At 53.5% G+C, this 14,588-nt stretch overlaps 1 protein-coding gene across 2 annotated transcripts in view; it reads right to left on the reverse strand.

Annotated features, from left to right (window-relative positions):
* Positions 1 to 14,088, reverse strand: part of RGS9 (regulator of G protein signaling 9) — a 50,416-nt gene extending 36,328 nt beyond the window's left edge. For both annotated transcript variants that reach the window (XM_008149397.3, XM_008149396.3), the window contains exons 1-6: positions 14,032 to 14,088; positions 5,681 to 5,777; positions 1,510 to 1,560; positions 996 to 1,102; positions 741 to 792; positions 429 to 487 (exon numbers count right to left, since the gene is read on the reverse strand). In XM_008149397.3, coding sequence (XP_008147619.1) covers positions 429 to 487; positions 741 to 792; positions 996 to 1,102; positions 1,510 to 1,560; positions 5,681 to 5,777; positions 14,032 to 14,088 — 423 coding nt within the window. The remainder of the gene's footprint in view (positions 1 to 428; positions 488 to 740; positions 793 to 995; positions 1,103 to 1,509; positions 1,561 to 5,680; positions 5,778 to 14,031) is intronic.
* Between the last annotated feature and the right edge of the window lie 500 nt (positions 14,089 to 14,588).

Below are 14,588 nucleotides of genomic sequence, written 5' to 3' on the forward strand. Positions count from 1 at the left end.
GGGATGGGTGGATGGACAATAGCTGGATGGATGATAGACAAATGGATAAATGACGGGATGTATTGATGGATGGATGGATGATGGCTGTATGGATGATAGATGAATGGATAAATGATGGATGGATGATGAACAAATGATGGATAGATGGATGATGAATGGATGATAGATGGATAGATGATGGATGATGGATGATGGATTGATGGATGGATGGATGATGGCTGGATGGATGATAGATGAATGGATAAATGATGGATAGATGATGAACATATGATAGATAGATGGATGATAGATAGATAGATGATGGATGATGGATGGATGGATGGATGGGGATACATATGAATGTAGCAATGAGGGAAATGGGGAAAAAAACAACTCAAGACTATATTCCACTCAAGTATAATAACCTTTACTTGAAAGTATCTCTGTACCTTTTCGTGTTCTTCCAAAACCCCTTTCTTCTTGATATTTCGCTTGGTCAGATAGATGGCTGGGGAAGAAAGCAATGACATTTCCCATCATCGTGTTTCAGAACCACATCTGCAGGCTCTCTGTGCCTGAGGCTGCTGTGCTCAGCCCAGTGAAGAGAACGCGGCAGACCCGCTCCCTTCCCGCAGGTACTCCCAATACAGGTGTCCTGATATAAAGGTCATGATGACAGCGAGACAAACGCCACCAAAATGCAGCAAGTAGACAAGCAACACGGTAAGCACTACCAAAGGCACGAGGGGGAGGGCAGTTACCATAGTCTGTATCTTCCGCTGGCCACTGCTGGGTCGGCCAGAAATACGGCGTCTACAAAAGAAACCAAGAGACCTCGCTTAGACAGTGGGCTCTGACCCAGTAAGGCCCCAGCCACGTGGTTTAACAGATAAAACGTCCTTAGCGCCCTCCACTTATTTCGCAAGTCCTGATCTGTGAGGATGTGAAGCCAAGCAACCATCTTTTCAGGTAAGATTAACCCCACATTGATATCCAGAGTCCAGGCCACGACTCACCTGGAATCGGTAGAGGCTGCCGTCAGGCTTGAGCATGAGGTTCTTGGGGTCCTGCAGGGGGTAAATGTAGCCGTACTTGACAATGAAGTTGCCCAAGTTCTGTGCCTCTGGGGAGAAGCAGTGGAAGCATGGAAGTTAAGAGCTGGGGCCGAAGGCAGAAGCTCGCTACCCGGCCCACACACACAGCACCCCAAACTCCAAAAGAGATGCCTCCATCCTACCAGCACGTCAATCAAGGAGGGAGGGAATGCGGTTCCTGGACTTGGCTGTGGGCGAGTATCAGCTGGGGAACGTGCTAATAAGGAGGATCCCCCAGCCAATATTTTGTATGAAACAATTCTGTCCCCCCAGTTGGATTCTGGTTGTTTTACACAGGAAGGCCTTGTCTGTTCAATTCAAATGTCAATTTCTCAGAGACCCAGGCTAAGCCTCCAAGCAGTCTCTACCCTGCGGCGATTCTCGCGGGCTGCACACACAGCAATCCTTGGTAACCCAGGGCCAGACGAGCTCTCACCCAGACTGGAGATCCAGAGCCGCTGGACGAGCCATTGTAGAACATCATTTCCTGCAAAACAGAAATATCAGGCCGTCATCAGAGCCTCCTAACACACCCGCTGGCCTCCACGCTGTTGCCTGGCTGGCCTCCTCCCCCTGCTCAACTGTGATCACGTCTCTCTTCTGCTCAATACTTTCAGGGACTCCCTCCCTCCACCCACCCACCCACCCCCACTGTGTACAGTCCAGACCCTGCAGCCCGTAATTCAGGGCCATCCATGATCTGACTCCGGCCGGGTTTCCCGCTCACCCTCCCCTACACACCCTCAACCTTTACCTCTCTTGTCCTTATTTCCTTACAGTGACTTGTGCATAGACTTAAGTAGAAAGTAAACAGACCCAAGGCCAGCTGTCCATGGCGCTCTAGGTGGAGCCTGGACACATGGGCTAAATCAGAGCCAGGGATGGGAGGAAAAAATGGGGGTGGGAGGAGCTAGGGGGCTGGTTCTCCTATGCCCCCTACTTCCTGGGGGAACTCTGAGAGAGTCAGAGACTTCGAACCCTCGTGAAGGTACTTTTACCAAAGCAGGAGGATGGGACAGATTTTAGTAACTCTTTGTAGGGCGATTTATTACTTTGGACAGTAGAATGTGGGCTCCGTCGTTACTCTTGCCCTGCGTCCTGGGAACAATGCAGAGTGGAGTCTAGTGTGAAAAAAACTAGGAGAGGCAGAGAGAGAACGGCACCCCTCCCACCCAGCCCCCGAGGATTCAGATTTATCTAAGGGCCGAAGCAAGCCAAGCTCCACCAGGTCTAGAACTGCCGCGGGACCGCAGGGAAGCTGTGTGCCTCCTACTCAACCTGGACTCTCCGCCCCATACACAGCGCATGCTCCTTGGAGGAGGAGGGCAGCACCATCGCAGAAGAGAGACAAGCTGTCCTGGTACCGACCACCCCAGTGCAGACACCATCTTGCCAACGCCATCGACCTCCCTTTCCAGCAACCCCAGCCTGCTTTACGAAGGCCACGCTGGTCCCCTGCCTGCCTGGCAGCCGGCCCGCAAAATAGGCCACGAGGGAGCATCAGGGTCGGAGACCCCGCTGCCTGTGTCCTTGTGGCTGGACTGTTGCAAAGGAGGCTTCCCTCCTCGGAGATGGCGAAGGAGCATTTCCTTTGGCGCCTCCAGAAGGGCCCTTCTGCTCCCTCCACTCCCACACCCTCTGGGCTTAATTACCTGCCCACAGCATGGCTGAGGCTGGGCCGCCTGTAACTCCTCCCGCCCCATCCACACCCTGGGGCGCAATAGCCAGCCTTTACCTCTGTCACTGCCCACCTGCCCACCATTATCGCTTTCACTGGATTCTCCTCTGTTTCTCTTAGTTTTATTCCCCCCCTGCAAAAGCAAACTTCATTTAAAATCTGAGGGCTGGCTGTTTTATTTATTTATTTTATGTTTTTATTGATTTCAGAGAGGAAGGGAGAGGGAGAGAGATCGAAACACCGATGATGCTAGAGAATCATGGATCGGGTGCCTCCTGCACACCCCCTACTGGAGATCGAGCCCACAACCCAGGCATGTGCCCTAGACCAGAATCGAACCTGGGACCCTTCAGTTCGCAGGCTGATGCTCTATCCACTGAGCCAAACCAGCTAAGGCAAGGGGAGGACTGGCTGTTTTAGACTTTCCACCCACGTCTCATTGAATGCTACACAGGTTATGCAGACCGAGAGAGAAAGACCCAGACAGACAGCAGACGGAATAGCGCGCTCCACCAAGGAGCCAAGGGTTTGCTCATCCGCTTGACTGCTCCCTGAAATAAGTCAAATGAGTTTACAGGCCCCTGGCATCTGCACCATGTGGTCTGTGCGGGCTCCTACATCAGCCATCTGCGTCCCCAGAAGTCCTGCCATCCGAGGAGATGGATGCCAATTACTCAATTAGCTTTTATTAGTGCTGATCTGCAGCTGCAAGACAAGGCCTTCCCTGCGTCCTGTTCCAACAGCCCCTGGGGTTCACCAGCAGGAGGAGCGAGGGGAAGCATGGCAGGTGGGCACCTCACCCAGGAACCAAGTGCACCCCGTGTGCAAGGGAGGGAAGCAGTGAATGCACATTGATAGGAATAAGAGTATGGACCCTGGAGTCACATAACTGGGCTCAAGTCCAAGCTCGGCCATGTAGGAGTCGAGTGACATGGGGACAAGTTGCTGGACCTCTTAGCGTCTCCAGGGCCCCCTCTGTAAAATGGGGATGATTGTATCTTTCCCTGACTTGACAGAGTCTATCAACTGACACCGTGTGGGAAATTGTGAGCCACTGCCACTCTCCCAGTATCCGCCGTGTGCTGGCCTCAGGCACGGTACTACCTCATGTAATTCCTGCGCTCATTCTCTTAGACAGGAATTGCCACGCCTGCTTCTAGAGTGAGAACATGGAGGTTAGGGCTACATAGCTAGAAAAGGCACCCAACGGATTCAATCCCAGGGAGCCTGACTCAGTGTCAAGTGCTAGACCAGGACTGGCTCACTCACTCAGTGAACTTTTATTAGATCTCTACCCTGACCCCCAGCTCTGCTAAGCGCTGGGGTTACCCAGATGAGCAAGAGGAGATTCTGCCCCTGGTGGGCTTCCGAATCTAGTGGAGAATTCAGGCCAAAGTCAGTGGCAACCAGGGTGGGGAGAATTGCCACGGCTGCCTCTTAACTGCTGGGGGAGGCCAGAGGCACCCTGAAAAGTCTGCCCTTTGATCCCTGCTCTTGGGGTGCCCAGGCTACTCGGGTTCCTAGCCTTTCCCAAGTCTGGCTCATCCGTTTCCCTTTCTTATGTGAGCTGCCCTGTCACATTCCAATCAATTCCTCTCTTGCTCCAACGAGCCAGAGTGGGTCTTCTGTTGCTTGCACTCAAGGAACCCTGAGTGACACATGGCTGGTGGGGGAAACCCTTCTTCCAGGCTGTCATAAAGGGAGCCAGCTTGCCTCTGCAAAGGCCAGGGCACCTGAGTGAGAAACTAATAGTCAGGTCGTGGCGGGGGGGGGGGGGCGCGAGTGAGGGCTCACTGGGAGCTCAGCACACAGCGAGGCCCCAGCTGGCAGGGCAATCTCTGTTTTACAGAGAAATGAGTCTTAGTGAGATGTAGCGATTTATCTAGCGTATACTTTGGAGCAGGGATTTGAACGGAGCATTGTAGCCACCCAGACCCCTAGTGTTTATCTTCTGCAGTCAATATACCTCCATGGGAAACATGCCTTCCGCTGCAACCCCAAAGCATAAAGCGTATGCCACACAAAATGCATTCTTACTTTGGGGTCCGGCTCTTTCTGCCCATGCGCTCAAGTGATGCTCTGCATCCCTTTGTCCCACACCCAGAGAAAGGACACAAGGGTGCCATCCCCACGGGGTGGTCAAGAAGGGTCTGGCCCTGACCGGTTTGGCTCAGTGGATAGAGCATCGGCCTGCAGACTGGGAGGTCCCGGGTTCGATTCCAGTCAAGGGCATGTGCCTTGGTTGCGGGCACATCCCCGGTGGGAGGTGTGCAGGAGGTGGCTGGTCGATGTTTCTCTCTCATCGACATTTCTAACTCTCTATCCCTCTCCCTTTCTCTCTGTAAAAAGTCAATAAAATATATTTTTTAAAAAAGAAGAAGAAGAAGAAGGATCTGAATGTAAATTAGAAGGTAGCGGAGGATAGAACAAAGACCAGTTTTTTTTCTGCCAAATAGTTATTTTCTGCTACCTGATTTCGTTAAAACAAAAACAAACAAGGCAAACAAACAAAAAGTCACAGTAAACGGTTTTTTCAAATGACCTCCTGGGTGGAAAAGCTTCACAAAGTGACCTTCTGAGTCCTTTTCTCCTTCCCTTCTGACCCCTTCTGCAGAAGGGGCCTGGGGCCCAGCAGTCAGAGAACGTATTCTGGAAAGGACTAGAGGGTAAATATTTTCGGTTTTGTGGGCAGTGATACCATCTCTCTGCAAAGCTCTTTACATGGTCGTATAAAAGCAGCCAAAGACAATACATAAGTGGAGATGTGGACATGTTCCAATAAAACTTTATTTATAAATATAGGCCGCGAGCCAAATGTGACCCACGAATGGTAGTTCACCAGGCCCCACCACCACCACCCGTTCCGCGCGCCCCCCCCCCCCCCCATGTGGTCTGTTCCAGGACAAAACTAAGTCACAGGACGGGTTACCTGTCATGGCATGAGGGATGCTGGTGACCAGGATCTTCTGGTTCTGCATTCGGACCCCTGTCTCCGGGCTCTGCATGTCCTTCACTAGCGCTTCAATCTGCAAGGCAGAAGCAATCGGTGTGGCCCAGGGGGACCGTATCAGAGGCTGAGTCGGGCTTTTTGCCCGGCACGGAGGGATCAAGGGACACAAAGATGGACACACAGCGACCCACGTGGGTGGCCCTGAGTAGGGCCACCAGAACTAGAGGAGCAGTGTGCTCCAGGCACCCGTGCCCTCGCTGTAGGAGTGCTCGGGAGACTCGTCCTGACTTGGAGATTCTGCACAGACTTTCAGGAGAAGATGGGACTTGACAACCAAGGCTTTTCCTGGACAGAAAGGGGGAGGATGAGCAAAAGCATGGGAGGGAGTGAGAGGGACAGAAAGCAGTCAGAGGGCGAGGCTGGAGGGACGGGTGGAGGCCCGATCGCAGGGACCGCGAATGCCACGCCCAGCGTGCGGATTTTGTTCCAGCAGCTGTTTCTGAGGGGTGGCCTGCGTTTTGGAAACGTGGTCTATGGCAGAGGGAAGACACTGAAGCCTGAAGAAGTTGCCCCAGTAGAGAAAAGCGGGAGATGTCGCCGAAGCTGTCGCTGTAGTCTGGGCAGGAAGTGATGGGGCTTCACTGTGACACGTCAGCCCCTCGGTCTAGTCTCAACGGAGCGGTCAGAGTGGGTCCTTTCATCATTTTAGAACATGTCACCTCTGTGCTCGAAACCCTGCAAGGGCCATTCCTCCCAGAGCCACTGGCCAAGATTCCCTCTCCGGAAGTCGGGGCAGCTGTGCACAGCTGGACCTGTCCTCGTGAGGGGGTTGCACCTGAAAACCAACCTGTCTGCTCCCCACACTGAAAGAGCTCACTGGTCTACCTCCTCCCCTCGATTTAACCCACCTGGTGGCATCACCATCATTCTCCTGCTATGTAATAAAATACACTCTCTAGGCCTCTGAACACGGCCCCGCGTTACAAAGTATGGTTTTCTAATCTCTTAGAATCTAATTAATTGTGTGAAAATACTTTATAAGGCATGATATATGTTATACTGCATGAAGATAAATAAGGACAAAGTCATATAAACATAAATAGATGCTTTATAAGGAGACATATGCTAGTGGTTATTGACAGAATCATCATTTGTAGCATTTGTACAATTAATGCATCTTTGAAACTTTGCATGTAGGGCTGTGTTCAGATGCCTGGGAATAAAAACCTAGCTCTACTGACCCATTAAATATGTTTACTGATTAAGCACATATTTACTGAGTATGTATTGCATGCCCAGCACTGCGGAGGATACAACAAAGTAAAAGAGATAGTCCCCATCCTCGGAGAGCTGGGAAGACATTTGAAGGAAAATAGAAATTTAACTGAGATAAACACTAGGGACCTGAGTGACTAAAACGCTCCGTTCAAACCCCTGCTCCAAAGTATGCGCCGGGTGAACTGCTGCATCTCACTAAGACTCATTTCTCCGTAAAATGGAGATTGCAAGTGCCTCGCCATCAGAGGAATGATGCGGAGATTAAGTGAGATCGATCGTGTAAAGCACTTAGCATCGAGCCACGCACAAAGTAAGCATGTGTGAGATGGCAAAGGCAGGCTGAATGCTGCATCAAAAAAATAGGGAGGATACTGACTGGAATGAGAACCAGGAAGAAGAGGAGGCTGCGAGGATGAAAAAGCAGTGTGCATGGAGAGAGCAGGATTTCCCTCGACAGGGAGGGAGGGCTGTGCTCCATGGGGGGAGGGGGAGGAGTGAGAAGGCCCGGCTTCTCCACGCAGGAAAGTGAGGACACTGAAATGGGAACCTTCGCAGTCCTCTGTTGATGCGAACCCAAAATGAAAAACAGTATGGAGGTTCCTCCAAAAATTACACGGAATCACCATGCCACCCAGCAGCCCCGCCTCTGGGCATTTCTCAGAAAGAACCGAAATCAGGATCTCGAAGAGCTGTGAGCACTCCCGTGTGCTCTGCAGCATAATCCACTGTAGCCACGATGTGAAAACAACCTATGTCCACTGGTGGATGAACCGGTACAGAAAACGTGGCACATGCATACAATGGAATCTTTTTCAGCCTTTAAAAAAATAAGAAATTCTGCCGCATGCAACAACACGGATGAACCTGGAGGACATTTTGCTAAGTGATATAAGCCAGTGGCAGGAAGCCTACATGCTTCCACTTATGCGAAGTGTCTAACAGGCGAAATAAATCAAAGAGTGGAGGGAGGGGAAGAGGGAGTTGCTAGTAAAAGGGCATAAAGTGTCAGTTAAGCAACATGGATAGATTCTAGGGATCTGCTCTACCATATTGTTCGTACACTTAACATTCTTGTATGAAGTGTTCCACAGCAATAAAACAAATTTTAAAAATAGAGCATGAGCGCCCTGGCTGGCAGCTCAGTGGTTAGAGCATCGGCCACTTGAGAATTCAATTCCCTGTCAAGGTACCTCGTACCTCAATTGCAGGTTGAGTCCCCTAGTTCAGGTGCCTGCGGGAAGCAACCAATCAATGTGTCTCTCTTGGGTCAATGTGTGTATGTCTCTCTCTCCCCCTCCTCCCTTCCTTCTATTCTCTCTAAAAATCAATGGGGAAAATATCCTCAGGTGAGGATTTAAAAAAAAAAGATATAGCATTAGAGAGAGATTGACCCGGCTGCCCTGGAGGGGGCGGGAATCATGCCGAGGAAGCCTGATTTGGACAAATTAGACCTGCCCCCTGCCCCTCGGCCAGCCAGCTCCTGAGCTGGAAGGTCCCCACCTCCTCAAGGAGGGAAGGGTGTGGGACGACGTCCTGAGTCACTGCTGAGGGCTGAGAGTCCACTTTCAATCTGTGGCTAAACCAGCATCTCGAGAAACAACCAGGATCAAGTGCATGGTCAAGGCCGCTCTGGGCACAGTGCCAGTGGCTCAGCCAGAGAGCAAGACTGACCGGGGGCCAAGGGGGGCCTGGGGCTCCTCGTGCAAGACCGACGGCAAGCCGGCTTCCTCTGCGAGGACACTTTCCTGGCTCACAGGCTTGCTCTGGGATGGAAACTTCCTCTCTGCTTCATTCGGAGCCTCGGTCCTTGGTCTGCAATGTCTAGGCCTGGCAGTATCTCAGGCCACTGGGTCCGCAGAGCGGCTACAGCAGGGAGGGGAGCTAAGAGGCGCCCCAGGAAGGGGGTGGGGGGCTGGGAGGTGGCCTCACTCCCCCTGGACGTGGCCAGGGGACCCAGGAGCCACGGGTTGTGGGAGTCACTCCTTCCGAGTTCTCAGCTAGCCATGAGCTGTGGCTTCAAATGCTACTTCAAGAAGCGCCTGACTTTGGGGCCCGAGGGCCGGCCAGGTGAAATCCCACATTTATTGTAAAATGATTTTTTAGATGAAACAGCAGCATTTCGAGGAAACAGAGGGCCCCGATACTGGAGAAGAAGTAGAAACCCACCCCACGAGTTAGAAACCTGAGTTTCCCTGAGAGAGAAAGTCAGGGAATTTGATCCCTTCTCTTCGCGTTAAAAAAAAATAAAAAATTAAAATTAAAATCTAGTTATAAAGAGCTTGAAAATAACCTTCCGAGGAGGAATAATGAGAGCTATTTTTACAACACAATGAGGGGAGTCAGATTTCTTTCTGGCAGGTGGATCACCGTTCCCAGAAAGGAGGGGGCATACACGGACCTCGAGAACATCCTGAGGGAGTTGGGCCCATTGGGATGCCAATCCTTCTCCTCAGGACTCTCCTTGGAGGGTCTCCCCAGCCCCCCAGCGAGGAAAGGCTAGGACTCTGGCTGGTGGCACCGCCTCTGAGAAACTCTGTCAGAGGCTGAACTGCGCCCCCTCCACATTCCTACATTGAAGTCCTAACCCCCAGGACCTCGGAATGTGACTCCGTTTGGACAGAGGGTCTTTAAAAAGGTGAAGGAACCCGGCCGGAGTGGCTCCGTGGTTGAGCGTTGACCTATGAACCAAGAGGTCACGGTTCGGTTCCCGGTCAAGGGCACATGCCCGGGTTGCGGGCTCGATCTCCAGTGTGGGTTGTGCAGGAGGCAGCCGGTCAATGATTCTCTCCCATCATTGATGTTTCCATCTCTCCCTCTCCCTTCCTCTCTGAAATCGATACAAATCTATTGTTTTAAATAAAAGAGGTAATGGAGTTAAAATGAGGCCATTCGTGTGGCTCCGACTCCATGACGACTGGTGTGCTTTTCAGAAGGAAACGAGGGCACAGACACACGCGGACGGAAGACCACAGAGGACACGGGAGAAAACAGCCATCTGGCCGCCCAGGACAGAGGCCGCGGACGAAACCAACCCCGCCAGCACCATGATCTCCAAAACTGTGAGCAAATCAAGTCCCCTTGCTTGGGCCCCCCAGCCTGTGGCACTTGGTCACGGCGGCCCAAGCCAGAGAATGTTTGCTTTGGTCTGTGCGTTGCCTCCATCCGAAACCCCTTTGCCCATCGCAGACAGGAGAGAGCCCGGCTATCTCCCAAGCTCTCCAGGGAGCGACAAGCCCGTGTCTTTCTGCTCCAAACGGCTGCCGACTTCCGTCCGGCGGGCAGTCCTCTAGGAACGAGGGAGAGGATGGCCATCCCCACCCCAAATGTCAGTGCCCACTCCTAACCAGACTCAGCTCCCGGCGCCTCCAGGCAGCCACGTCGCCTTCCCAGGCAACACGGAAATGTCACAGATCCAGGCTGTGCTGGACCCCGCCGGACCCCGTGTTGGGGGCAGGGGTGGTGGGGCGTCAGGCCCACGTTGCTTCTCTCAGATGCCAACGTGCTGCGGTGTGACGGCCGGCGTGACAGGGAACCCCCACATCACGAAGGAGCAGAGATGAGGGCTTTGACGGCCTCCGCATCCCACCCTCCACGCCCACGCCCGTGCCTCGCATTAAGGACCTGTCACTCATGCGCAAGATCTGTGGGGCTGGAATTTTCCTTTCAGCCTAGGAAGGCTCCCAGGGGGGATGATAATAATCAGGACGTTTCTGTACACAGATGGGGAAAGCGACCAGGACCAGGAGGTGGTTTTGCAACAAAGCGGAAGGGGCTCCTGCTAAGGCGCCTGGCCACACGGAGGCCAGCTGACCTCCCGGCCATCGGACCGCGGCGCCTGGAAGACCCTCGAAAGCGCCATACCCTAATGGGGGCTCACAGTCTTTCCCCAAAACCTGCTCTTTACACCCTGGTCAAAAGCCCCAGGAGCGTCCTCGGTGACCCGGGCCGGCAGCGGCCAACCTCTGTGGACTCTGCTTTTGTGTCTGACGTGTCTCCTCTCTGGCCCCCATCCTGGCTCTCAGGCTTTGCCCACCTGGCATCTGCCCTCTGAAACGCACCCTCCAGCCGAGGTGCCGCTGATACCTGGGGAGATCCGTCTGGGCTGTGGGGCTGGCTGTCCTGTGCACCCTGCCTTGACCCACAAGATGCCCATGGCATCCCCCTCCCCAGCGGTGACAACCCAAAATGTCTCCAGAGTTGCTCAAATGCCCTAGGGGCTTTCATCCTAGCTGTGCATTCAATCACTTGAGAGGCTCTATTTAAAATACCTGTGCTGCCCGGCTGGCGTGGCTCAGTTGGTTAGAGCAGACTCACCAGGGGCTGGGATGGTCCAACATGCCAAGATTGCGGGTTTGATTCCAGGTCAGGGCATATACAAGAATCAACCAGTGATTGCATAAACAAGTGGAACAAGTTGATGTTTCTCTCTCAAAAAAAATAAATAAATAAATAAATTAGCCCTGCTGGGGTGGCTCAGTGGTTGAGGATTGACCTATGAACCAGGAGGTCATGGTTTGATTCCCAGGTTTCAGGCTTGATCCCTCGTAGGGGGCATGCAGGAGGCAGCCAATCAATGATTCGCTCTCATCACTGATGTTTCTATCTCTCTCCCTCCTTCTCCTTTCTTCTCTGAAATCAATAAAAATATTTTTTTTAAAAAAAACAATTTAAAAAGCCAATGCTTGGTCTCTACCCCACTTAATTACTTAATTACCTCTTAAGTGAATCAGAAACTCTAAGGAGGGTAACTTGAGAGCAATATTTCTCAAAGTGCAGCCAGGGTAGAGAAGAACTCATACCCTCTCATCAGAATCACCTTTCTAACCTGTAAACCAACTCATTTCATTCATCTCTGATTTTAAAACATCAAACAGCTTCTCCCTGAACACAGAGAGCAGCAAACTCCTCGGCACAACATTCGAAGCCCCCAGTTCTGGGCCCTTCCCTCCAGCCTTCCTGTCCGTCAGCCTCCTGCTCACTCCGGACCATCCCAACCCCTGGTGAGTCTGCAAACCATCATGCTATTTCACCTGTGCATGTTTTATAATGCCACTGTCTTAAGGAATAAATGAGATGGTGTATGTAAGGCCCCCGTTGGGGAATACAAATACTTCATAAATATTCCTTGACTGTTTGAGTAGTGAATGGCAGGTGCACACAGGCCCACAGGCCTTTAGTCCGGGTCCTTCGGCAGGCTGGACATCTAGTTCAGCAGGTTCATCACTAAGGATCCCCTGGCGCGGGCTCCTGAGACCTGCTCTGCACACCTTGGTTCTATCCTGCCTCCTGCTCTAGGGAGCTGTGTACCTGGCGAGGACCTCAGTAGTGAGGTGGAGGAGGGTGAGGCAGGGGTGGAGGAGGGTGAGGCTAGGGGATGGAGAGTGGGGGAGGGGTGGAGAAGGAGGCTGGGGTGGAGGAGGGTGAGGCTAGGGTGGAAGCGATGGAGAGTGGGGGAGGGGTGGAGAAGGAGGCTGGGGTGGAGGAGAGGGAAGCTGGGGTGGAAGCAGTGGAGAGTGGGGTGGGGTGGAAGGGAAGCTGAGGGGGGTGGAGGGAGAGGCTGGGGTGGAAGCAGTGGAGAGTGGGCGGGGGGGGGGGTGGAAGGGAGGCTGAGAGGGGTGGAGGGAGAGGCTGGGGTGGAAGAGGTAAGAGTGCGATGGTGGGGGGAGAGGCTGGAGACCAGACTCCAGTCCGAAGGCCAAGGTAAAGAGAGGAGACTCTGCTAGACAACAGCCATGATGGCAAGAACGTCTGAGGTTCGGAAGACAAGGAGAGAATCTCCAGACTGTTCCTCCCCGGGCCTCCAGGCCTGCCTGTCTGGGGGAGGAAGAAGGCAGTCTTGGGGAATCCTGGAAGATGACCATGGCTTTCAGATAGGGGGTTTAGGTGGTCTCCTCTGCGTTTAGGAACTGGTGTCTGCAATATCGGCTCTGGGGTCCTTTCTGACAACCTTCCGCCTGTTTTATGGATGAGCCTCACACCTCCACTGCCTGGATACAACACAAGCTCCTAGAAGTGGGCGAAGGGGTGTGGCCAGCGGTCCAGTGCGCCCGGCACTGTCCGGGTTTCAGCATTGAACGTCCCGGGCAAATCAGGACCGTTGGGCACTGACTACACCGCGTACTGAGCTCCAGGGCCTCAGGGCTCCACTTGTCACCGGGCATTCGGCTAATTCCACTCAACAAGATAAGCCTCAGGGGGTGGACACGGCGCCCATGAAAGGCAGCTGTGGACGGAAGGAAGGGTGGACAAGTGACCGAGGACCTAATCCGCTGACGATCTCTCCAGACACTGGCTATCTGAGGAGTTCACAACAAAGTGAGCCACTTCGTTTCCAAACACATCCCCCGGCAAGACGCATGTTACCGCCCCGCGACCACGGAACAGCCTGTGCCAGGCCACCTGGTCTGAGACAGTCTGTGGCCGAAGAGAAAGGTTCCGACTTCTGCTGCCGGCACAGAGACCTGAGATAACAGATACACACGCTCCAATGGGGGGCCTGGGGGTGCTGGGCGTGGGGGTGTCCTTTATCCTACAAATATAGCATTGCATGATCGATGTGTACACAGTCACCCCCCCACACACACACACACACACACACACTCACACACTTTAAAATACTGCAGTTTGGGATCTGAAAAAATAACCCCCCAAAATGTTAATTTAACATCTGGGTGCCTTATAACGATATCCGGAGACAGTCTTGCAGGTGACAGCCTGGGCTGAACTGCCTCGGGCACCCTCCTCTCCTGAGTAACAGGTAGTTCTGAGCCTGCAGCAGACCATCGCCCCTGGCTTCCGGTCTCCACTACAGACAGGTTACATGGAAACCTAATGATGATAGTCTTTCACACACACACACACACACACACACACACACACACACACTGCAAAGAAGTCGTCTAATAGCAGCAGCAGCAGCATTAACGGACCACAAGGGATGCCCTCCGCTCCTGCCCACACGATCGCGCTGAGCCTGCCCAGCATCTCCGCGGACACTTCTCAGAGTTGGGTCCCCGCGCACCTCCCAGAGCCCAGGTGACAGACCAGCTTACCTTCTGGAGAAATGCCATCCTCGGCCTGTACTGCTGGCCCTGGTGCCGGATTGTCATCCTGGACCCTGGATGAATTCAGAACCAGAACACAAAAGGGAGAGAACAGGAGAAGCCCGCAAGTGAAAGGGCGAGCGTGCCTCGCGCACACCCTTAAGCCCAAGAGGAGGTGGGGGGGGGGCCCGGAGAGCGCGGGGCGGGGGCGGCTGCTGCCTGCGGCGCCCCTTTACTCGCGCTGAGCTCCCGCCCCTGGGAAGCAGCGGAATCCGCGCCAGCCAATCAGCGAGCCGCGCCGCGGGCTCATTAGCATGCGCTGCGCTGGCGTGCACCTGCCGCCAGGGGGCGGTGTGTGGCTCTGCCGGAACCCAGCAGAGCCTCAGGTGAGACCTGAGTGGGAGGATCTGTCACGAGATCCTTTCAACTCTGGGACAGATCCGCCCACTCGGAACGGAGTTCTGTGCAGAAGTGAGACAAGGCAACCTCACTAATGAGCGCGGTGGAAAGCACAGCTCCTCTCCCAGCTCTGCCATGGCCAGCTGGGCAACCTTGGGCAGGTTCCT

Source organism: Eptesicus fuscus, chromosome 20 (assembly GCF_027574615.1).
Source record: "Eptesicus fuscus isolate TK198812 chromosome 20, DD_ASM_mEF_20220401, whole genome shotgun sequence".
Taxonomy (NCBI): domain Eukaryota; kingdom Metazoa; phylum Chordata; class Mammalia; order Chiroptera; family Vespertilionidae; genus Eptesicus; species Eptesicus fuscus.